Source organism: Dicentrarchus labrax, unplaced genomic scaffold, assembly GCF_905237075.1.
Source record: "Dicentrarchus labrax unplaced genomic scaffold, dlabrax2021, whole genome shotgun sequence".
Lineage (NCBI taxonomy): Eukaryota > Metazoa > Chordata > Actinopteri > Moronidae > Dicentrarchus > Dicentrarchus labrax.
The window spans coordinates 27,671,988-27,698,469 of NW_026136707.1; the positions used below are offsets into that span (position 1 = coordinate 27,671,988).

General features: G+C 41.5%; 2 protein-coding genes across 2 annotated transcripts; both read right to left on the bottom strand.

The window, feature by feature from the left end:
• Positions 1 to 2,342: 2,342 nt before the first annotated feature.
• On the bottom strand, positions 2,343 to 17,909 carry LOC127367454 (alpha-N-acetylgalactosaminidase). The gene is made up of 9 exons (XM_051407327.1): positions 17,777 to 17,909; positions 16,611 to 16,769; positions 13,606 to 13,746; positions 11,965 to 12,176; positions 11,780 to 11,874; positions 10,239 to 10,400; positions 9,242 to 9,439; positions 8,225 to 8,365; positions 2,343 to 2,735 (listed from the first exon to the last, which is right to left on the bottom strand). The coding sequence occupies exons 2-9, from the start codon at positions 16,763 to 16,765 to the stop codon at positions 2,529 to 2,531; spliced, it is 1,311 nt and encodes a 436-aa protein (XP_051263287.1). The 5' UTR covers positions 16,766 to 16,769; positions 17,777 to 17,909; the 3' UTR covers positions 2,343 to 2,528.
• An 828-nt stretch (positions 17,910 to 18,737) lies between these two features.
• Positions 18,738 to 25,181, bottom strand: LOC127367451 (uncharacterized). The gene is made up of 3 exons (XM_051407315.1): positions 25,093 to 25,181; positions 22,642 to 24,755; positions 18,738 to 20,965 (listed from the first exon to the last, which is right to left on the bottom strand). Exons 2-3 carry the CDS (start codon positions 22,658 to 22,660, stop codon positions 19,470 to 19,472), a joined length of 1,515 nt encoding a protein of 504 aa, XP_051263275.1. The 5' UTR covers positions 22,661 to 24,755; positions 25,093 to 25,181; the 3' UTR covers positions 18,738 to 19,469.
• Between the last annotated feature and the right edge of the window lie 1,301 nt (positions 25,182 to 26,482).

The window sequence follows — 26,482 nt, forward strand, 5'->3', positions numbered from 1 at the left end:
GCATATTCGCTCGACAAAACGGAAGTGCGCCAGGCCACTAGTGGGACCCGACCTGAGGGATGGACCAGTCCTGTGGGACCAGACCCGAAAGAAGAAGAAGAAGAAGAAGAAGAAGAAGAAGAAGAAGAAAGTTGGCTACGTTTTGGAGAGGACAGTAAAAAGGTATGTTTTCCTTTATGTCTTTTTTAAACACTTGGCCGTGATCTTTTATAATATTATAATATTATAATTATATGATTTAATACTATTTAATATTATAGAAGAATATTATAATTATTATAATATTATATAATATTTTTATAATAATATAATATTATATTATTATAAAATATATTATAATTATATTATTATAATATTATATTATTGTAATATTATATTATAATAATATAATATTATAGAAGAATATTATAATAATATTATTCTTCTATAATATAATTATAATATTATAATATTATAAAAGATTACAGCCAAGTAAGTAAAAACTTACCTTTTTACTGTCCTCTCCAAAACGTAGCCAACTTTCTACTTCTTCTTCTTCTTCTTCTTCTTCTTCTTCTTCTTCTTCATGTCTTTCGGGTCTGGTCCCACAGGACTGGTCCATCCCTCAGGTCGGGTCCCCCTAGTGGCCTGGCGCACTTCCGTTTTTTGAAGCGAATGTGCAGCGTTTCTATCTGGCCGTTGTTTTGGGGTTTTGTGTGTTTTTGATATTTGCAGCATTTTTCTTTGGCATTTGTTTTGTGGGTTTGTAAATTTTTGCTTCTGCTTCGTTTCTGTGATTGCAGCATTTTTCTGTTGCTGCGTTTTTCTGTTGGATTTGTTTTATGTGTTTGTGTGTTTTTGGATTTGCATCATTCCCGTGTTTGAAGTGTTTTGCCATTTGCGGCACGTTTGCCCTTGTCGGCCACTGTAGGTTTCTCCAATGATTGCAGTGACCCTTTCTTGATGTGGCATCAATTCTGGCTTCCTAAGCCCACACCTGTGGCAGCCAGGGTGCAAACATGGGAGCCGGGGGCGCTCCCCTAAAAACATGATAGATGAAATTTTGGGAGAGATTCACTTTAACAACGATACTGCTATTCTTACTAACACCACTGACTGGCTGTACAAAAACATTAACTTCAGAGTAAAAAAATATCAAAAAAGATACATAAAATAAACTTTTGTAGCCTAGTCAGTCTGTGTACCGAATCGCCATTATTTATTTGATCTATTTTCAGTAATCTGTATGTCAGTCCACCACCCGCAACAGCTAATAGATTGAGCTTCCCCGATAGCCTCAGTATAGTTTGCACTAGCAGCGACACTCTGTCGATGTGCAGTTGCTCATCTTTTGACATCCGCCTTGACATCTGACCACTTTTCTTTATTTTGTACGGTTGTACGGTTCTCTGAACTGGCTCCACTTGTTGCTTATTCCAGAGGACAGACCACCAAATACATTTTTGTTTTTTACTTCCACCTTAGTAATCAGCACCTCAATCTCACACTCAGTGAAGTTTTTTCCTTTTTTGCTTGTTTTGCAGCATGATCGGCCATTCTGATTTAGACATAAGATAACTGCAGGGGTGTATTCGTAGTCATTTGCTACAGTTAGTTAATTATGGGAAGAGGCTAGCCGGAGCAAGTGGCTCATTCATGTGCAGTCAATTTCACATTGATTGAGATGTTTAAAGGAAAGGTATGGCTTGTCCATATACGTGATGAGGGTCTAACTGAGTGAATCATTATGAAGTCATAAAAACTCCAGTAGTGAGTGTGATAGTGGGGGAGACTTTTTTCATTTCAGAGTCAGAATCACTTTTTAGGGCTGTCCCCTAATAGACTGTTGATGGAAGAGAAGAGTCTTAGTCAACTTTTTAACCCTTGCTGGTTGTTCTGACAAATTCAGAATCATTACAGCACTTGCTGTTATCATTTAACAGGTGGCTGTTAAAACATACATATTGAGATAATTAAATTAACATTATAAACGTTGCTGATCAATGGCTTGAACTAACAACTACTAGTTGACAAAGAAATTCTCTACCCACTTATTTTTCTGTTGATTACTCCATGCAGACAATTCAGTGATTATGTATTTTATCTATTATAAAGAGCCATCAAGAATTTGCAGCTCAGTTATTTCAAACTGGTCCACTGCTTTGCTCCCCTCTTTCTACATTTGAGGTACTTCATATTATTTAAAAAAAACTTATAAAAGTGAAAACAATAGTTTCCTACTATTAATCCACAGAATTAAACATGGACAGATAGCTTGCTACACTGGTATAATTTACAATTATGTATATATATATTATAATTATTTTAACAAAATTACTTGACAACTTGGACAAACATCAGAATGGAGTAAAACAATTAGTGAAACTTTTATTCATTTTTAAGGAAATGACCTACAAATAACACAACATAAGAATTGGTTTCAAGAAAACACACATCAGTGTAGAACATATGTTCAACAATACGTCAAGATCAAGTTGACATGGCTTTCATTGAGCCCGTCAGCATTGTAAATAGTTCAATAAAATCCCTCATAACACAGTATGATGCCTGGCATTAGCTTTGTGGAATGTGAATTGCGAGCCTTTGTTGTGCCGGTAGTGGGGCAGGTCAGCCTGTTTGGACTCTTTTTCTGGGTAGACGTACCACATGACAACACCTGAGGGATTGATGGAGAGTGTAAACTCTGAGGTGGCGTTCAACCCCCTCACAGTCGAGCCAGTAAACACATCATAGGCCTAAAAGCAAGAGAAGAGCATATTTAAGGATAATATATATATATATCTACACATAAAACAATATTTTTGGCAAACATTGATGCATAGTTTAATTTTGTGACATAAATTGAACAAAAATTTAACTATACATGAATGTTTGTCTGCAATGTTTCCTGTGCCACTGGCTGTAACACAACCATAATGGCCCAATTATGTTTTTAGTTTTTGTTCAATTTATGTCACAAAACTGAAAATATCTTTGAAATAAATGTCATTGATGGGACATTTTATGTTTGTATTAGGTGGTCAAATTATATGACATATTTACATCATGCTTCAGGCTTTAATTTATGTTCAGTATATTTTGAGTTTGTGTGATTTGGGCTGTATATGAAGTGCTTTAGCAAACAAGTCTATATACTTACTGTCACAACATAAGTAAAACAGTATCTGCTTCTACTGTTTGTTTGTTTTTTAGTTTTACTCCTCTGCTGTATCAACATGCTACATGCTGACTCTCGTGTTGCTTATTGAGGGAGTTTAGCTGGCTGTCTAATTTTTGTTAGAAAACCCCAGTAGGAGGAAAGTACAGTAAAAAGGCAAGTAACCAGCTGGTGCAACAACAACCACTGCAACAGATTAAACACAGTGTGTTGAAACTGCATTATGGATCCAGCCAAAGAGAATGACAGAACCTCTCAAGTCAGACACAGACTGGTGGTATCAGTCCTATAGTTAAGAAACTTCCACATGCCGTACAGGAAAAATGGATATATCATGACTGCCTCTTTCCTCCATTCATTTTCTTCAATAATATAAAAGATAAACCAGTCTAACGGACAGGTAGAATCCCAGTATGAGTCCACAAGACAGACATCTCCCCAGACATTAAACATGACACAAATATCTCTCCAAAACAAGTTGAGAATCCAGGAAAGAATTGTCCAATCCATTGTAAACCACACCTATTAAGGAAGTGTCGTGGATTGAGAGCAATCTCCCATTTAGCTAAGGACTATAAAGTCTCTGTGAAATGCATCAAGTGTGGTAGTGATCAACATATAACGGCTATGCATCCTGGTCCAGCATCTCTGGCATCTAAAGTTCCAACTCCGGCACCAGAGCACAACGAGGAGGGAGAAGATCTTATGTCTATATCTATTATCACCTCCAACTGCACCGAGATTTGTGATGAAAGGCAGCCAGCAATGTCCTGCTCTAAAACATGCCTGGTTCGAGTATTTCCCCAAGGCCATCACAGTGTTTCCTCTATGTTGATCTTGGAGCAGCAGCACGCCGCTGTTAAATTTCTGCCGCCACGGTATCTGAAATGGGGCAGGCGCACAATGTAGTCACGGTTGCCTTTTAAATGATCCTGCCGACATAATGCACCCCCGTTGGCTGCCGCTCACATTGCAATTTGCCACCACTGCTAAAAAAAATCCTAGAGGAAACACTGCATCAATATATATGCCATGACCAGAGCAACCGCTCTATGGCAAAGCCAGAATTGTTCGAGCTATTTGATGTCAAGAGCCACTTCTCTCCTTACTCATTAAGAACATGTACTGGAGTCATCGACATGTCAGGCAGAAAGGTGGAGGGATTTCAGATTGAGCCACTGAATGGAGGAGCTACCTTCACATTCCTTGATCCTAACGCCCAAATTTTTTTTGCTAGGGAGAGACATTATAAGGCCCCCTTTTCCCAAAGATTGGATTTGGGCTGGGTTGTGGTTGGGGAAGTATGCCTTGCAAACACCCACAAGTCTAACGTGAGCACCTTCAAAACCCACGTGTTGAATGGACGCCCTTCTTACTAGACACCCTGCAATAGTATCATGAACCTGAAAGAAAGAGTGTGTCATGGACACAAATCTAATGTGGAGAGAGTTACAGAGCATAACCTGGGTCACAGTGTTTTAAAACAACTGAAAACAACAACAAGCTTGCACTATCCATTGAAGATACAGACTTTCTAAGGATTATGAAAGCAGAGGTGTACAGGGATGAGAAAAACAACTGGGTTGCTCCACTTCCCTTCAGGGTGCCACAAAGATGGCTCCCAAACAACCGCAAGCAAGCACTCACTCGCCTTGCTTCACTGTGTTGAACCGTCGACAGGAAACCTGCAATGAAGCAAAAGTTCATAGCCTTCATGGAAAAGGTTTTTGAGGATTATCATGCAGAGCCAGCCCCCCCTCTGATGGAAGATGAGGAGTGCTGGTACCTGCCAACATTTGGTGTCTACCACCCTCAAAAACCAAATCAAATTAGGGTGGTGTTCAATTCCAGTGCAGAGGAAGACAGAGTATCCCTTAACAATGTGCTGTTGACGGGCCCTGACCTCAACAGTAGCCTGTTGGGAGTCCTTATCCATTTCTGGAGAGAGCAAGTGGCAATCATGGCAGATATTCAAAAAGAATTCCACTGCTTTCTTTTCTGAGACTACCACTGCAACTTCCCGAGGTTCTTGTGGTCCAGGAATAATGATCCAACAAAGGACATTGTTGAGAACAGGATGAAAGTCTGTGTTTTCAGCAATAGCCTTTACCTTGAATTGCCATCTGAGCTTAGACTTGCTGCAAAAGAGGGCAAACATGAACATGGTACAAATACACAAGAGTTTGTAGAGAGGCACTTCTACATGGACAACAGGCTCATGTCCCTGCCCACTGACACAGTGGCTATCAGTCTCCTCTAGAGGACCCAAGCATCTCTCGCTGAGTCAAACCTCCGCCTTCACAAGAGACAGCCCAGCAGTAATTAACACTTTCCCACCAGAGGATCATGCTCAAGGCAAAAAATATGACCTTAGTGAGGAAATCTTAAGAACATTCATTTGGGGTCAGTGAGCTCAAGGCATTCACTCACGTGGGATCCTTCACCATAATAGTGATCCCCTTGGTCTGGCCTCTCCAGTCACTGTACAAGGAAGTGTTCTACTGCGGGAACTCACCAGTGACACATCCAATTGGGATGCCCCACTGCCAGGGGAGAAACGGTAGTCTGGCGAGACGCACTCCAGGAGTTGAAGCAGCTGCATATCCCACGCACCTACACACCAGAATCCCTCTCTAAGGCAACAGGCACAGAACTGTGTGTGTTTTCTGATGCCTCTACCTAGACTATTGGTTCAGTGGCTTACCTCAGGGTCATTGGCAAAAATGGAATGTGCGTAGGTTGGCTTCATCCTAAGAAAAGCCAAGCTAGCTCCTATTAAGCCCAATGAGCCCTATTAAATGTCCAACCAGAGAGAAAAACATACTGGATCACTGTTACAATACAGTCAGCAGAGCTTATCACGCCGTCCCCCGCGCCTGACTGGGCCTCTCTGACCACGTCATGGTCCACCTGATTCCTTCATACAGGCAGAAATTAAAACTCTGTAAACCTGACATTAAAGCAGTGGTCCAGTGAAGCTGCAGATGATCTCCAGGCGTGTTTGGACTCTACAGACTGGGATGTTTTCAGGACTGCTACTGAAAGTCTGGATGAGTACACAGAGGCTGTGACATCATACATCAGCTTCTGTGAGGACTGCTGTATACCATCACGCACCAGGGTGAGTTTTAACAACGACAAACTCTGGTTTACAGCCAAACTCAGACAGTTACGATTGCAGAAGGCGCAAGCGTTTAGGAGTGGAGACAGGCACAAGTTTAAGGAGTCTAGGTACAAGTTTAGGAAGGCGATGAGAGAAGCTAAACGACAGTACTCTGAGAAACTTCAACATCAGTTCTCAGCCAACGACTCTGGTTCTGTCTGGAAGGGGCTCAGACAGATAACAAACTACAAGCCCAAAATCCCCCACTCCATCAACGACTTGCGCCTGGCAAATGATCTAAATGGGTTCTACTGCCGCTTCGCCAGACAAAGGAGCAGTCCTGACACCTTCCCCCGTGACACCCCTCAACAGCCCCACCTCACCAACATGGCCCTGCACTTCACCCTCCAGCATCTGGACTCCCCAGGAACCTACACCAGGATCCTGTTTGTGGACTTCAGCTCTTCGTTTAACACCATCATCCCAGCTCTGCTACAGGACAAGCTCTCCCAGCTCACTGTGCCTGACTCCACCTGCAAGTGGATCACTGACTTCCTGACTGACAGGAAACAGCACGTGATCTGGGGAAAAATGTCTCTGACTCCCAGACCATCAGCACCGGTTCCCCCCAAGGCTGCGTTCTTTCTCCTCTACTCTTGTCCCTGTACACCAACAGCTGCACCTCCAGTCACCAGTCCGTCAGGCTACTGAAGTTCGCGGATGACACCTCATTGGGCTCAGCTAAGGTGGAGATGAGTCCGCCTACAGCTGGGAGATTGACCATCTGGTGACCTGGTGCAGCCAGAACAACCTGGAGCTAAAGCTCTAAAAACAGTGGAGATGGTTGTCAACTTTAGAAAGAACCCAGCCCCACCCGCCCCCATCATCCTGTGTGACTCCCCAGTTGACTCTGTGGAGTACTTCCGCTTCCTGGGTACCATCATCACCCAGGACCTCAAGTGGGAGGTGAACATCAGCTCCCTCACCAAGAAAGCCCAGCAGAGGATGTACTTCCTGCGTCAGCTGGGGAAGTTCAACCTGCCAAAGACGATAATGGTGCACTTCTACACCGCCATCATCGAGTCCATCCTCACCTCATCCATCACCATCTGGTACGCTGCTGCCACTGCCAAGGACAAGGGCAGACTGCAGCACATCATTCGTTCCGCTGAGAAGGTGATCGGCTGCAATCTGCCATCCCTCCAGGACCTGTACGTCTCTAGGACCCTAAGGCATGCAGGCAAGATTGTGGCTGACCCCTCCCACCCCGGCCACAAACTCTTTGACCCTCTCCCCTCTGGCAGGAGGCTACGGTCCATCAGGACCAAAACCTCTCGCCACAAAAACAGTTTCTTCCCGTCTGCAGCTGGCTTCATCAACAAGGCCCCGACCTCCCACTGTCACTGACTCTTATACCCATCCTGTATATATGCATTACATTAATGCACTCCCGTCTTCTGTACAGTTTTCCTATCTTTTCTTATCTTTCTTATCTTTATTTATCTATATATTTTTTTAAACGTACTTTATTCTTGTGTGATTTTTGTGTGACTTGTATATTTTTGTGTGATTTATATATTTATCTTTTTATTTTTTGTGTGATTGTATATTTTAAGCACCATTGCACCAAGACAAATTCCTTGTATGTGTAAAAATCTACCTGGCAATAAATCTCATTCTGATTCTGTAATACAATACAATACAATATTAGGTACCTCTTTCTCCAGCAGGCTCCCCTTCAACATGCCAGGACATCTTTTAGCCTATCTTGCTTTGACCCAGTGTTTGTTTTGCAAGTACTTAAACAGGTTATGTTGAGGCAGCTTGTATTTACAGGACAATTGCTCAAAACTAGAGAATATATCTTCTGTGTATAGGTCCCCAATTATTTGAATGCCTTTATCAACCCAATTTTTAAGTGTACTGTCTGCGAAGATGAATTCACAGGGTAATAGTGTTCAGACCTCATAGTTGCCAGCATCATAGTTGAGTTTAGCCAAGGAGGTGTGGTAGAGGTAGGGCATGTCTGTCCGACGACTCAGGAACACAAGGGCACTGGCTGAATGAGATAGAGGCCTCCAGTAAACCTCAATCCGACTCTTCTCCTGTGCAACAACACAACATAAAATATAAGCCTGCTCTTCAAAGACCTTCCTTGATTTCATTTTTTATCACATATGTCTAGCGAAATACAGTATCTGGCCTAACAATGTATTTTTGGGTGTTGATGGCATTTCCTGAGAAACAATAAAGATTCTGCACTCTGCACTCAGAGGCATTAGGGGTGCACGATAATTATCGGGCTGATAACAGGAAATTATTACGTCATTCCGATATCATGACGAATAACATATATAATTTTGTCAGCACGGCAGTGCCCCGCTCCCACTATGAGACCTGAATGGCCTGCAGTGAATGCTGCGTTCAAGTGACATTGGCATAATCAGAAAAACTCTTTCTGACTGGGAAAATTCAAGAGTACCCCCTCATGTCGAAAATAACTCGTTAACTCTGTCATAATTTTGGTAGTTGCTGACTTGAAGTGATATCCACAGTATTTTTCCATGTTACACATAAACAATAGAAACACGAACTTAAAAAGGCCAAAAGAACGACTAGCAAACGTGGGAACAGGGAATTACCGTCACACCGCGAATGCAGCAGAGCGTGCTTACGTTTGAAAACAGACAACATGGCGTCGTTATCGTTTCGGTTTTAAAAAAAGTTATCGTGCATCCCTAGCATACACTAATTCTGCATCCAATGAAATGCTTTCTTTATGTGTCACTGGAACATGTTTCTGAGGGACCATGTATTACAGACAAATATACCCTGGCCTCACTGACTTTATTATGTGATTTTGGTGAAACCGGATCATATTTTATAAAGAAAATATTTTCTGGTTTTCCCTCTGATGTCCTCCAGCTGCTCAGCTTCAGCTCCCTGTGATTTACAGAGTTCTAACTGTAACTGATGATGACCTGCAAGAGGCGTCTTCCCTGGATACCCAAGGGGTCCTGGTTGATGGCAATGGCCACTTTGTTTTGCAGGATTGCTCTCTCGATGTTGCCCAGGTTTCGAAGGTCATTAGACATGATGAGAGGGGCAGCCATTATTGCCCACAGAGCCATCTGAGAGCGAGCCTGGTCCACACTGAGACCAAAGTTTCCAATGATGAGCTGAGGAGAGATATTAGAGAACATTACAGTGGAAAAACTGTTTTCAAATGTGACCACATCATAGTGGACATGTCTACATTCAAAAAACAAGTTACCTGTGTACCTTATGACCGTATATGAGTCAAGGTTTGCTTGCGATTGGGTAGTTTGAACCGAAACAAACTAAATACAACTGGAATTACCGCCCCGTGGTTGTATGCCTCCGCCAACGAGTCAAGTTCCAATTTAAATCCATATCTGTCCTGACTCATATAAGGAAAGAATTATAGAAAAAAAGGTATAAAGTGTTTTTCATGGTACCTATGTATGATTCCAGCAAATATGCATTTTTTAACTGATTAAAAGACCAGTGAATAGAATTTAGCATCACCAATTCAGTGTCCATTAAACATCTGTGTGATGCGTTGACTGCATTTATTCTTGTGTTATGATCAAAAACATATTTATCAAGGTCATTTTGAGCTAACGGTGACCTTTGAACTTTGAGTGAAAAGTTTCACCAATTAATTGTCTGACCATTTGTAAAATATGGTCATCAATCAAGCTAGGGCCAAAAATGTGTTTTGTGATGTTACAGTGGCCTTTGACCTAGTCTAATCATTTCATCCTTGAGTACAAGTGGACATTTGTGCCAAATTTGAAGAGGCGTTCCTGAGATATTGGGCTCACAAGAATGGGACAGATGGATGGACAATCTGAAAACATGATGCCTCCAGCCAGTGCTATTCTGATTACCTGAATGATTAGTTGTGTAATGTCTTAAGGTATATGATCAAATAATAAAACAAATGCATCATACCATGTCAGGGTCATTCCATCGTCCAGGCCCTGAAGCCGGCTGCAGATCATCCTGGTTGTTGGAGAACCACTCAACAATGCCTTGCAAACTGTCCCATGAGTCCTGGATATCATAGTAATTCCTCCACAGGTGACAAATTTCCCCCAGCAGAGAGTAGTTCACCTGGTAAAAACAGGGAAACAGACTGTTAACCCCACACCATATCCCCGGGAAATAAACGCCTCATATAACACACCCAAAGTGATGAAACTTTGATAGGTAAGAAGCTAAGAAATGTGAATCCATTGTAAATGAACCTATTCCAGAGTAAATGAAAATACAATAAAGGGAAAATAAGATTTTCCTCCTCACCTATTATAAGATCTAAAAGGTCCATTATAATCAAGATAATATTGATAATAATGCAACTGAAGGTCTTCTCCCACTGTAACTGTAGATTCATGAGAAAATCTATGAAGACACACTCTGGTGGTCTTTATGTTTCGTATCATATAGCCATGTTATATACATGAATCTGAACATTGAAAAACTAACAAACACAATGATATTGATCAATATCTATATATGACTGAAAATGGCTATATAGGCTGATAAATATAGAGCACAAGGCACTAGAATGATGAAACAAGTAAGTATCACCAGATTCATCTCATTTAGGAGTATTTCAGTGTTGTTTAGTTTTTTACTGCCAGTATGTCAATGCAGCCACCAGATGGTGACAAAGAGCCACAGTCTCCACTGTAGTGATTCAATCTGACTGGAGTAACATGCCAGCTGAAATCCCTTTGATGGTCACTGTGACTCTCCGTTGATCTAAAGTTGCGCACAGAAAAGTAACTAAAATCTGCCATTTAAAAAAAATAATAATAATAAAAAATATACCATTCAGCCTTGGTGAAACATCGTGGCAAGAGCATAGAATTATGTCAGTGTGACTGTAAAAGGTTGACTAGATATTTCACCCTGAGGTGTGTTTAGTGTATTAGAAGGAAGTATTAAAATTTCCCAGCGATACCATGTATGTTATTGTGGACTGATAAGAAAAATTATTAACAAAACAAGCAAAAATTCAGTCTTGTTTTCAGTCTTGTGCCAGTCCACTAATTCAGCTCAACCCTAACCCAAAACCCAACATGACCCTAACCCTAATTCTTTGTCATTTTGTATCCTTTTTAGTTCTGTTTTCTTTTGCGTTAAACCATCTACATGTTTACAAAGAGACCCAGTTGTTTAGGAGTACCTAATCAGCACTGCTGTATGCAGGATTTTAGAAATACAGAGTTCCAAAAACTGAAATTGATAGGGGTTATTTTTAGACAATTATTTCCTGGATTTTTATTGTATACCCCGTGGTAAAAATACTGACTCACTGACATGAGCTGGCTATGGCCATGCTAACCAGAGGTGGCAGTACTCAATAATAAGTAAAGGTACTCATGTGGACAAAAATCAGATGTGCTGGTACTCAGTACTGCCAAGGCCCATTTCAGGAAGTGCCAATGACCAAAAAACCTTTACAGTGATGTAGAGATGACACTCACAGCAGGTGGAAGTCCTCCCACATAGACGGGCCAACTACAGGAGTAGGCTATAGGTCTGCCTGTAGCATTCAAAGCCTTGGACATCAGAGGGTAACCTGTGTGACACAAGAAAAAATAGCTTCTTGTACTAAAGAATGTTAATGATTTCATTCCATGCAATTCAGTAGGTTAGTAGATGCTCTTACCCAGCATTTGTTCTAAAGGATTTGAGTAACAGCTGTCAAACTTCAGATAGTCTACCCCCCAGCTAGCAAAGGTCTGGGCATCTAGCTCAATTTTGTCCAGTGTGGTGCCAGGAAATCCCATACATGTGTGAGTGCCCATGTCTGCATAGATGCCCAGCTTCAGCCCACGGTCATGGATATACCTCGCCAGTTTTCCAATGCCCCCTGGAAACCTGGAGGAAAGCAAGAACACACTTACTTACTTTAGAAGGAGAAACAAAAATACGACCCCATAGTATAAAGAGGTTTCAGTTACAAATGCCCTACTTACATTTAAGAAACCGACTGCAAGCATTTTGGTTTTATCACGCTAGATAAATATCAAGGTAAGCCACAACAACACCACAAAAATAAGAACCCTTTCTGAATAACCTGTAGTCAAACTATTAACCCATAACACAGCGATTCCCAACCTGGGGGTTAAACCAATAAAGCTGAGGGTTTGCGAGCTGATTTAAGGGTTGGATACTCCATACCAAACTGGACATGGACAGCAAACAAGAAACTGCTTATGCTACATTGGGTGTCTGCATACTGGAAAGTGTAATCTAAAACCATGTCTGTGGGAATTCAGCCCATTGATGATGCCCAGTGAGAGGGCCTAGCTCACAATTGGTAAATGGTAAATGGACCTGTACTTGTATAGCACCTTCCAAACCACTCAAAGCGCTTTTACACTACATGCCACATTCACTCTTTCACACACATTCACACAGTGATGGCAAAGCCCATCGAACAGAAAGTAACTAATTCATTCACATTCACACACTGATGACGCAGCATCAGTAGATGTGTTTCAGTATCTTGCTCAAGGATACTTGGACATACATCAAGGAGGAGGAGCCGGGGATCAAAACAACAACTTTCCGAATGGTGGACGACCTGCTCTACCTCTGAGCCACAGCCACTCCTAATAATTAATTGGCAATCTGATGCTTCGCAAAGGGTTCAATGCAGTTGAGGTATGTACAAGCTAACTGGGTTCCTCCACACCAAACTAATCTAAATCTAAAACTAATAAATGTCTTTATGGACCACACTTTGAGCAGTCATGCTGAAACAGCAAAGGGCCCTCCCCAGACACTTGTTATATAGTTGGAAGCGCCCAATTAGCTAAAATGTCTGCGTATCCTGTAACATTAGGGAAACCCTTCACAAGAACTAAGGGGCCATGAAAACCCTTACCCTTACTTACTTAGTAGGCACTATGTATTTTGGTAGGTAGCGTTCTTCTACCGAACGGGGGATGGGGGAGCCTATGTAAGACCTTAAAGATGAGGCAAGCATCTGCAAAATGTTTCAAACTATTTAATAAACTGTACTTTTGTATTATAGCTATTGGCATTTCAGTCAAATGTTTACAAAGAGATTGGTTTCAGAGTTGCCACACTTGTTTGTCACCAGACGCAAAATTAGCCAGGTTGAATTTGTTTGTATTGGCTACCTTTTTAATATGTATGTAATATGTATGTATCTATTCCAGGGTATTTAAAACAAGACTCCACCTGAGCTTTTCTCCTTTAAAAAGTCTCCATTGTGCTTTCAAGGCAAATGATTGCACAATAGTGAACGTTTACAGAACAGTGAAGGAAGTAGACCAACCTGGAGGGTTCAGGCTGCAGCTTCCCTTGTTCATCTCTCAGTCTGGACATCCAGCAGTCGTCTATGATTACATACTCATAACCCAGCTCCTTCCAGCCGTCCTCAGCCAGCCGGTCAGCCATGTCTCTGAACAGAGTCTCGCTGTAGACAGGATGGACATGGAAAGAAAAGTGAGGACAGTTTATCAGCCATTCATGAAACACATTCATATACTTTTTTAAAAAGTCGAATTTCTTTATTCTTTGCATTTTTAATAAGATTTGAATAAAATAAAAGGGTATTTTGGGGGTGTAAATGACACAGTGGGTTAGTGGTTTGTTTTCTGGAAATACTTAATAATTAGCAAAACAAAAGAAAACTATCGTATCCCGAGATAATGAGAAAGTAAAGACTGGCTTGAGATAATGGGATACACAAACTGAAACCAGCCACCATCTTCTATCAGTCAATTCTAAATGTAACGCATTTTCAACATTAGACAGCACAACAGCAAAATAATAAATCTATATGGCTGTAAATCAGTGTTTGAAATTTTCCCTGCATTATGCTAATACATTCCCAGACAGGGTTTAGTAATTCTCCAAAAATCAACAGGACTAGCAATCATCATCTGTAAGTAAATCATATCACATCATCTCTATGCATTGGCTGTTTGCATGTTGATGTCTTACTAAACCCAGTATCTGCGGGCGTAAATATTCAACTTCCCATTCCAGTATTGTCAAAGTGACTATAAAATACTTCCTCAGCAGTCATGGTAAGGATTTTGTCTGACACTTGTCTCATGTTCAACTGCTTCAACACCAAAATCATGAAAAAGGAACCAAGTACTAGTGGTGTAAGAAAATCTATGTGCACCATTTGACACTAGAAGGATGTTTTCACATTCATCATATCATGTTCTTTATACTTTGACAGTTTTCCTGAAAGCAGACAAAAAAGAAATTGTTTTATATTGCCTGGCTTTTAGTATCGCAATAGTTTGAATCATAACCCCTGTATCGTGATACATATTTTATCAGATTCTTGCAAATAAAAAGCCTTTCTAAGTTCTTTTTTTTTAAAAACTGTCTATACCTGTATGTAGTCTGGTGTGCACACTCCTCAAGCACTTTAGCACAAAATTTGACAGAAAGCAAAATTAATTGTTTTAGCCCATATCTGGAGCAAAATATCCACAACTCTGACCGTATTCTCTTCATCACGCCCTTCAGTAATTGGTGGACACTGATCAGTTACTACCTCTGTCTCTCTTGTCAGTGATTAAGCCTTCAGTATCTTTGCTCATTATCCAAAATGAGCTGAATCATAGAAATTCCCCAGCTGATCATTGGTCTCCCCACCCCCAACCTCTCAGACCTCAACAATAAAGCCATTACACGCAGAGCACACAGTATAGCACACGACCCCAGCCACCCCCTCAACTCATCATTCATACTGCTACCATCTCAACGCAGATATAGGACTGTAAACGTGTTGCTATGGCAGGAGTTTTGTACCTTCTGCCATAGCATCTCTAAACAAGGCACCCCGGTAACCACCGTGGGTGGGTGCTATGCACAGGACAGGGAGGGGTGAATGTGCTAAATGTGCTGCATTAAGTGTTTATTCTTGTTGTTATGTTGCGGTGTCCCTATGTATCTTGTATCTATGTATGTACAGCAGGTAAAATAAGTATTGAACACGTCACCATTATTCTCAGTAAATATATTTCTAAAGGTGCTATTGACATGAAATTTTCACCAGATGTTGGTAACAACCCATGCGATCCACACATGCAAAGAAATCAAACCATAGATGTCCATAAATTAAGTTATGTGTAATAATGTGAAATGACACAGGGAAAAAGTATTGAACATGACGAAAGGGAGGTGCAAAAAGTAAGAAAGTAAGAAAGCAATCCTGCCACTTGTCAGTGCAAATTAATATCAGCTGGTTCAGTCCCGACTGATGGCCTATAAAAAGTGTCTCATCACCAAGGTGTCACACAAGAAACATCTCATGATGGGTAAAACCAAAGAGCTCTCTCAAGACCTTCGCAACCTTATTGTTACAAAACATACTGATGGCATTGGTTACAGAAGGATTTCTAAACTCCTGAATGTTCCAGTGAGCACTGTTGGGGCCATAATCCGAAAGTGGAAAGAATATCATTTCACCATAAACCAGCCACGACTAGGTGCTCCTCGCAAGGAGTGAAAAGAATTATCAGAGGAGTTGTCCAAGAGCCAAGGACCACATGTGGAGAGCTTCAGAAAGACCTTGAATTAGCAGGTACAATTGTTTCAAAGAAAACAATAAGTAATGCACTCAACCGCCATGGCCTGTATGCACGCTCATCGCGCAAGACTCCATTGCTGAAGAAAGAGGGGTGTGATGCATATGCGCATGTGTAATTGTCCATGGGTGCGTGTGTGCACATAAGCCTGGAGAGTCGCTTCATCTAGCCTCTCAATGAAGATGAATCAAGAAGATGAAACGAGCGTGGACATTTCAGCAAGACAATGATGCCAAACACACAGCCAAGGAAACTCTCAACTGGTTTCATAGAAAGAAAATAAAGCTGCTAGAATGGCCCAGCCAATCACCTGACTTGAATCCAATATAAAATCTATGGAAAGAACTAAAGATCAGAGTTCATAGAAGAGGCCCACGGAAACTTCAAGATTTGAAGACTGTTTGTGCGGAAGAACGGGCCAAAATCACACGTGAGCAATGCATGCGACTAGTTTCTCCATACAGGAGGCATCTTGAAGCTGTCATTACCAACAAAGGCTTTTGTACTTAGTATTAAATAAATTTCAGTAAGCGTGTTCAATACTTTTTCCCTGTGTCATTCCATTTTATTACACATAACTTTAATTTCTGAAATTATTTATTTTGGTTTCTTTGCATGTGTGGATTGCATTCAATACTTTTTACCCGCTAAGCTACATACAGACTGTGGTGACAAATTTCCTGTGAAGAACATTAAAAAGTACCTATCTATCTATTACTGATCGTACCTGATGCAGTTCTCTGGGTCATCAGAACAGTCAATGTCACAGCGAAAACGCTCCCAGGCCATCCATCCCATAGGTGGAGTCTTCAGCAATCCATTGTCCAGGGCCACAGTCAGTGAGATCAGGGCAAGGAGCTGGGTTACTGCTATGGGCCCCATTTTTCTAAAAGAAGAAATGTCCAAATGAAAGATTTACTTAACATTCACTGACATACACAAGCAATCCAGACAATTCTGTGGCTGACGCAAAGAGAAAACTGGGACGATAGCATGCCTCAGCCAAAAACACAGCCATGGTATTGTCCTTACGGACGGCCACAGCCTGAAGTAGCGAACTAAACAGTGGATGGGATGTGGATGTGTTTAAATATTTTTTATGAACAAATAGTTTTATTATGCCATATTTTATTGGGTGCTGAAGCCCCATCTGCACTAGTGATGGGAATTCCGGCTCTTTTTAGAGAGCCGGTTCTTTTGGCTCGACTCAATAAAAAGAGTCGGCTCTTTCGGGTCCCAAGTGGCTCCTCAGATTTTTTTGTGTAAAACAAATTACTAATGTAAATACATGCATTATATCAAATGTTTATTATTTATCTGGATTTATTAATATACTCAACATGGAACAGAGTGCTACAAAAATAAATTATAAAATACAAAAACAAAGAACCATCTCAATTAGACAAAAAGCTGCTCGATATGACATTTTTAACTGTGCACAGTCTACACTCATGAACTGTCTATCACATTCAAATGTGTCCAAACTTTACTGCATTACCTGTCACTCATTTTCCTCACCTTTCCAGTGTGTAGTCTCTGTCTATGTAGCACCAAGTTCCCCCCCAACCCGCACCCACCCTTACGTCAGGAATTAATGGCCACCAGGCAGCCAATCAGAATCCAGTATTCACCCAGACCATGGGGTATAAATGAAATGACTTTATTAGCAGCTCTTTAATATGATCATTATCTCTACCCTCATATGTCTTGTCTCTTTATTATAACAGGAATTATGTTTAATTCTGTATCTTGGTCAGAGAGATAATGAAAGAACACTCAAGCAGCAGAGATCCTCACACACACTCACACAAACAACAGTAATACAAGTCTATTCAAGATTTTTTCTAAACATTGTGAGCAATAAATATTGTGAGAATGACGGTCTCTGTTTACCTGAAGCTTCAGCATGCACACGGCTGATCTGTGTCACTCTTGTTGTTGCAGGCAAATGACTGCACTCTCTTCTTCCTGGACTTTCCCCTCAGCTGCAACGTCTATCTCTTCCTGGTAAGGTAAGCTGTCATGTGACTGTTCTGCGTCACATGATAAACCAGGAAGCATGTTGAATAGGCAGACAAATGGCACTGGTGATATGTTGTGTTGTATATTCTTGTGTTGTAAATTGCATTTTTTAACTTTTGTCACTTTCACTTGTTTGTATTCAATATTTTTGTTGTTGTTTTTGTTGTTTCTGCAGTCAATATGCTGTTGGTGTTGGTTTGAAAGGATGACAAGAAATAAATACATAATGAAGTCATGCTTTCAAGAAACAATACATCTGTTTTCTGCTCTAATAAAAAACCCAAACTGAGAAGGAGTCGTGTTGGAAACAGTTTGAATTCCTTTGTATCTTACAGTTGGATTATCTTTTTCTTCATCTGGAGGCTCAGACATGTACCATGGAATACAGGTTTTGCCACTTTCTGCCACACACTCCTCATCACGTGTTGGCAATACTGCCATAAATCTATCATATCTCATTCCTATACAGGTTCCCTGAATGTGCCTGAGAGAAACTGAACTTCCTGAAGCTGAAACTTAAGAGGAAACACATACACCTTTCACTGATTGCATTATACATTCTGTTTTTCATCCAAAATACTAAATCTAATGTGAAAAGTCACTTGGCTGAACTGACCAGAATCTTGTGCAGGGGTGGCACTTGCATTATTAAATTGAATTAATAAAGATTATCACACAGTCGGCCCACGGGTACAGACATGTAAAAATACAAAAAAACGTATAGCACTTTTTAGAGGACTGCTGAGGTTATTTCACTATACTTTTGCTTAGAAATGCATAATAATATTCATTATTGAAGGATCAAAGAAATACACAAAAGAACAATTCCCAATGCAGGTCAAAGTGAGTTCCTTTAATGGGTGGCATTTTTCTTTAACTGACAGAATCCATTAGCTCATACTAAAACATAGTAAACAAACTCAAAACAGAATAAAAAGGCGTATTTCTTCTTGTTCAGACATCAGTTTGGTTCTCATATGATGTTCCCAAGACATATTGTCAACTTCAGTATAAAAACATGAAATATTTTACAACAAACATTTCTTTCACTTTGTGTTAAATGTACACCATTGTCCATTTTCACCCTTGTGTCCTCTCTTTGAGCTGATTCTAAAGCGTCACAAGCTGCTTCACTAGAGGTACATTAATTCAAATAAAGTATGTAGCGCTTACCAGTGCAACAGTGTGGCTCATTAATGTGTTTTTAATAGTTTTTGGACAACAATGGAGCTCTATGGCACAGAAAATATAAATAATCACCACACTTATCCTTTAAAGTAGAGTAACTTTAACAGGTTACCAGGACAAATGACAACCCAGTCTCACTTTAGAGTTGTCAAATACTGCAGCTTGGTCAGTGGCCCTCTGCTTTAAAATTATGACACTGTAGGTACCCTACGAGTGTCATTTGTGGAAGCGACTGCCATCAATTCAATTCAATTTTAATTCAGTTTTATTTGCATAGTGCCAATTCAATCACAAACAGTGTCTTGGGACACTTTTTTAAATAGAGCAGGTCTAAACCAACAGTTCCCACCATGAGCAACAGGTCTTTTTTATTATGTTAAAATGGATTGGTCATAGCGAAGACATAGGCCACAGGCACCTGCAGTCCAATGTTAACAATATGCCATTTTCCAACCCCCAGTGCTCCTATAACCAACCCTGCTATTGTTCCCAGAGTTCCTTGCCATGAGGACCACCTTCCAGCCACAGCCGCCGCTGCTCCCACAGACACCCCCGCTGCTCCTACCACCCCCAGCAGTGCCCCAGCTTTACCTCCTCCTCCCAGCACCGGGGCGAAAACCTCTACCCCAGCCAGTAAACCCAGTGCCACAAGGGCCGCTCCAGCTATGACTTTCACCTCTCCGGCTGCTCGCCTCACCAGCGGCCCCCCCACCGTAGCCCCCAAACCCAGCTCACATAGTTTTGCCACGAAGAAAGCTGCATTCAGAGCTTCAAGAGAGGACTGGTGGTTCATACGAGCAGTGATGTTTTCTCTTGACTGACCCTGCCCCGCTGCTCTCATCTTCATGGCGGTTGTTACGACCACCTGGCCAGCGTGCAGTGTGAGCATGGCGATGACAAACGTTGTGAGCATTCCCATGCACCCGACCAACATCCAGAACTTAAAGTCAGATGAGTTCAGCAGCAAATAGGCTATGACTCCAACCAATGCCAGAAGTACTATAAACACAGACTGGTGGCCTCCGTAACCAAACACCCCAAACCCTGATGTTACTATGGCAACTACTGTCATTGGTATCCCTGAGAAAGCCAAGAAGTCCACATATTTGACCACCACGGTGTTGATCCAGTCTTGGATGGTTCTTTGCTTTATCTCTGCCTCCTCACTCTCCATCTTCTGCCTCTCCATCTCCACTCTCTGCCTTTGCTCCGTGGTCCACAGTGTTCTCTGCTCTGTCCCGCTGATGCTGCCTCCCTTCTCCAACATCAGGATCCTCTGCTCTATCTCCACAGCCACTCTCTGTCTCTGCTGTGACTCTATGATCTCAATTTGTTCCCTCTCCCTGGCCCTGAATGTAGGTCCCAGAGTGCAATAGGACTCTCCCTGCTTCCAGAGGAGCTTAAATACAAAGTGCAGGGGCGGTTTGAGCACGGTGAATATGCTCAGTGCATACAGGAGGCCCATCATGCTGTAATTCTTCACAATCCATTCGATAGCAACCCCGAGTGTGGCTCCACTGAGAGTGGTCCCGAAGGCCCCAGCAAGTCCTGCCGATGCCCACAAGCCAACAGAGTTTATGTGGGAGGCACCGCAGCTCTTAGTGGCCACAAACACTGAAGCTACCGCTGCTGCCAGAATCACACCAGCTACAACTGAGGTCATTGCTGTGGTCAGTGCTGTGGCTCCAATAAGGGCCCCCAGCCCCAGAGCACCAACTTTCCTGGCTTCCTCCATCACTGGTTTCAGTGAATCGGCTGTAGTCATCACTGACAGGGTCTCGTCCACTGGGTCCTCTGTGGCTCCCAGTATGCAGCCTGCCACAGCTCCCAGTGCAAAGCCCACAGCTGCCTCCATTAGAGGGCTCCTAGCTCCTGGAACATGACAACAACACAACTGTTAACCACTTAGGAAATATAATTTCATGTGATGCCCTACTTTACTTGGTTTCTCTTTTAAAGGTTGTCTAATTTAGTTTTCTTTTGGGCTGAATTTTACTTTATGGATATTTTGCTAACTTTTAGCATGATGTATTGTTTTAGGCTATGTACTTAATATTTACTTAAAGCTGCAGTACATAACTTACTTAAAAATAACCTTTTGTCATATTTGCTGAAACATGTACTATATCCTGACAGTAGTTCATGAGATAGATAATATGTGAACAAAAGGTTCCTCTGGCTCCTACTAGTGCTCCTTATGGCATTCGCAAGAATCTACCGGGCCTGAACAAGAACAACCAATCAGAGCTGACAATCAACCAACCACCAACCCAAAGCATGTTTCTATCTTTCTTGGCTCTGATTGGTTGTTTTTGGTCAGGTCCAGTGGATTTAGCCACTTCCACAAACTCCAGACCTAAACCAGTGCCTTGGTCATGAGCCTTATGATGCCAATTTTTTGCCACAGATCAAGCTTACCGGTAAAACAAGCAGCATTGGTGGGAAACGTGCCAGGTCAGGGTGTAACATAGGATGTACAAATTGATGAAATGTTTTAAGAAAAAACATATTTGTTGTGTAATGGCAACACAAAAATCACTGTAGGCCTACAATAAGGACAAATGAAAATAACTCTTATTCATTCACATCATTTTTTGTCAAAGCCACAGGGACCCACTGGAGAGGGCTGAAGAGCTGCTCTGGAGCTACAGGTTGCCTACCCCTGTCATAGCAGTATTTTGTATTTTATTTTGATACATGTGATGAGCAAGTATTTGTAATATGTAACAAGAAACTTTTTGATGTATTTGTGCCAATCTCTGGTGCAGATGCGTCTTGCTGCAACTTTGTTGTTGCACAGTCTTGGACCTTTTAGTTTTTACTCTTTCTTTGCTCTGCAGGACTACACTGTGGTCTTGTCTTCCAACCACTCAAAGCCCTTTACCTTACATGACACATTCACTCATTCATGTACATTGATACACTGATGGCAGAGGCTGCCATGCTGGGTCATCAGAAACTAAACCATTCACAAACTAATGGGTCTGCCAATATGGGGTTTAGTATTTTGCCCAAGTACATGCAGCAGGAGCCAGGTATTGAACCTTCAACCTTCTGATTAGTGGATGACCCACTCTACCTCCGGAGCCACAGCTGCAAAGCTTCACATTTTTGTGTTAAATGATATATATGACTAGAATTCCTATTTATTCATTTAAATGTACAAGTTCATGACATTCTGTTGAGATATGTGAGTCCAGTCACTATGCTTGTGATGCATGGTGAGCCTGCAGTCAGAGACTCAGCAGACTGGTTGATCAGGTTTAACCAGCTGAGACAGCATGCTGCCATGATTCCTATCTGCTCACACTCTGCATGTGACTTAAACACTTAATGACGGGTGGATTGTAAAGGTAGAGAAAAGGAACAATAGACATAGTAAAGCTTTGAAGAGTTTCCATGCTATTACTGTAACCCTCCAAGGTTCAGTAACATTATACACTTGTACAGTTTACACAAGCAAAGCAGGCAACCATACATTGCAACTTTCAACCAGTAACACAGAAATGAATGAAAACACAGATTAATAAAGTCTAGAATGTCTTTACCCAGTTTTGTTGGTGCCATGTTGCTCTGAGATCTTCTTCCCCTGAAGTTATGTCAGGCTCTCTCCTGACCTGTGTCCTAAGTGAGGCTACAGCACCCTGTGAGTTATAGAATGCTTGAAAAGTGCTTTGTTTTCCCTGTTTATATGACACCAGCCCAAACAGGACACGCCCACTACTGGTTTTTCTCTTATGTATACTCTTTCCAGTTCATCCAGTCCTAATCCCCAGCATCTCTGCACTAGGCTGGTGTTCAGGTCACCATGTGAGACAGCATTCCAAAAGAGTAATTGTTCCACTTATGTCCTGAAGTTGAATCTTTTAAGTTAGAGCAGCTAGGCCCCAAATGAAGATATTTGAACTCACAAACATTACATTATTGTTTATTGTTTTGTTTGCGAATTGGCTCAGCCATGCCCCCTAAACTCAGCCCCAAGACACGTTTGACTGATACACGCATGTATCATGACGAGACAAAAAGGTCTCTTGCATCCATACCCCAAACCCAACAAAGTGGGGTATTTTGAATTCTGTGGTCATTTGATCAAATGAGTATTATCTTCAGACCTTAACAATTAAAAGTTGTGCTATTTGTGATTTTGAATGGAATAATTCATTATTTTACAGTTACAGGGCTGAACTCGAAGCGTTAGTGGGAGAACTACATTCTGAAGAATCCATTTTAAAAAGGACACTGCTAAATAAAGAGTGTTGTTTTGCATACATACAAAACTTTGATATATTGGTAGAAGTAAATTCTGAATTCATGAAAAGGTGACAACTTCATTAACATCCCACATGAGTGAACGCATCATTAATTGCCTTCACTATTGTTATTGTATTGGCCAGTGCAACTCCATAACGTCCTGCAGATCCCAGAGCAGCTGTCAGGAGTCCACCAGCTCCCAACACTGTTGCTCCCATCATCACCACACCAAGAATGGCAAAACTCAGAGCAGCATCCATTAACATACACACCCTGGTCTCCATACTGTTAATCAGCTCATGGGCAAAGGGCAAAGTCAAAGGTATGATGAGATTATTGAATGAGAGTAAATTATTGTCAACAGCCCGCAACAATATAAGAATCAGCACAGCGCCAGACCAAAGTTGACCTCGTGCTGACATGACAACAAGCCCCAGAGAGATCCCAGAGGCTGCAGCAAGGCCTGAAATCAGTCCTAATTCTCCTCCTGTGCCGAGACACCACTCAGCGAGACTGTGAAGGTTGAAGTGTGGAGTGTCTACATCTAGATAGTATAGGATCACACCTGCAGGGACAGAAATCCACAAAGACAGTGCTCGGTCTGTGTCCCAGAGGCTAGCTGACATCACACCTATAAGAGCACCAATCAGTCCAGTCAGCATCTCCACCGTATAGACCGCGGATCGAATGGTGTAAAAGGTATCGTAGTATAGTGGCACTTCTTTAGAGTAATTTTCAATCCCTAGTCCAAGCAGGAGTCCAGTCAGTGGTACCAGCAGCACAAAGCTGAGTGTTGTGTATGCAATGGGCTTCTTGAAGGCCAGCATGTCAGCTAGAAAGCCCATCAGAAATGCTGATGGGAGTACAAAGATCATGGCAAGATATAATCTTGGTTGATTAATATCAATGTTTTGACCTGACCAGACTCCAAGGAGCAACGTTATGAACGCCACAGTGGAGAAGGTGAGCATTCTTGCTGGAGTCGCCATTGTTTGCTGTTGTTTCTTATTCATGAGGAGTAAGTTGAGGCTCAGGATAAAGCCCATCAGACAGAGACCTTTCAGTCCCAGGGCCATCAGTGTGGTGGTGACCAATCCAAGGAGTGCTCCTGAAAGTCCACATCCCAGAAATATTGCCAGCCCTGCGCAGCCAGTCTCCAAGCAAGGTTCATTTCCCTTCCTTATCATCATAGCGGCACCGTATCCCATCACAATCCCACAGGCTACAGACAGGAAGGCCAGGCAGAGTCCAAGACACCCTAAGAGAGACGAAAATCCATCCAGACCTGCTACTTGGACAAGACGGTGAGCTTTAGGATACCTTGTCACAGCTGTCACCTGCACTGCTCTCTCTGCTGCCAGGTTTAGTGCAAAGCTTGCAGTAGTCACTTTTGCCACGCCCAGTATTACCTCTGTGGGACAGAAAGAAACAATTTTTACATTTCAGTTTAATTGGCTTTATTGGCATGACATCTTAAAACAAACATGTTGCCTAAGCAAAAAGTCTCATATAAAATGGTTTGGATTAGTTGGTCTTTTGGAAGGGTAAATAAAGTCTGTGATTTTGTAGTTGAATTTGAGAAAACTTTCAAAACTTTTAGAATTTCATCTCCTGTTTCAAAATGGGTACAGATTATCTTTGTTCTTTCTAGCTATTCTTTTTTATGGCGCCCAGTTTCAATAGCAAGTTTATGGTCACAAAGCTTATAGCATTATATCTCTGGTACTCCCAAAAACTAAATGACTTACCCATTCTTGTGGGTCGTTCTCACTCTGCCAGCACTTAGAACAACGACTTAGCACAAGTAAAACAAAAACTAAGTTGGTCAGAAGTCATGTGTATAGGGTGGAAAAGAAAGTGAAAGTTATTTCCAACCTTTATTTAAAGGAGCCTGACACACACCATGTGTTACACCTGGTGTCAAACATAGACTCCCTGATTCTACCATCATGTAATATATGCATGGTGAGGCAGGAGAAATGCCCCTGTGTTCAGAAAGGTAATTTAGAGTAATAAAACAAGGCACTGAGGTCACACTCACTGCTCATATGGGCATTAGGGGTAAGAGTGGACAAACTGGCCCAACAAGCTGTTCAGAAAGAAAACATAGACACCCTTTCAAAATCAGAGAGAAAGGGCATTGTATGGAGGAAAAGTAATAGAGTGGCAACAGCACTGGGATCAGCAGACAAGGGAAAGACATTCACATGTAGAATGAGTATTGTGAGAAATAGGGGAGGAAATAAGAGGAGCAACAATTACTATATTAACATTACTTACTTTTCTTATTGCAATTCTTTCTGGTGTGATACAAATGATTGACTAGAATTAAAAATATCTTCTCTCTCTCATTTTACCAGAAATGATATTACATTTGGAATCATCATGGAGGATATGAAAACTGAATTTCTTTTATACTTCATTTATTTTAGGTAAATTGGCATTGTTATCCATAAATGTAGGTGTATTAACTATTAGTGTGAGTATAACATAAATTGAATTAATTGTATTCATGTATTTAAAGGTCCATTATTACCACCTGGGCACCCTGGTAGTCATAATGTTCTGCAGCCCCATACACAACAAACTGTGATGCACTTTGTGTTCTGATACTTTTCTATCAGAACCAGCATTAACTTTCTGTTCTGTGTTATTCACTTCACCAGTCAGTGGTGATAATGTTATGGCAGATGGGTGTAATATTTATACGTATGTTTTCATTAGTGTATAATCACCTGAATATAGTAATTATTATGTTTCTGTTACCTTAGAATGAGCCGTTTTTGTCTTTAGATGCTGCAGATCGCCTTCCTTGGAGTCCGCCATGTTGAACTGCCATGTTTCTACAGTAGCCCAGAATGGACCACCCAAACACTGGCTGTCTGCCACTGTAGTTTCTCCTTTGCGTATTGGAAAGGGAGGATGAAGCGATGGAGTGGTAATCTGCAGTTAGACTGCTAGATGCCCCTGCTAGTCCTACACACTAGACCTTTAAATGTATTCAGACAAAACCTTTACTGGTGGTTTGTATGCACTATTTCAAATCACTTTACATTAAGTATGTGGGGGAAAAAACAGCCAAAAGAAACATTGAACATTATCTATCCCTTAGAATAAGAGACCTGTTAGCTATTTCAT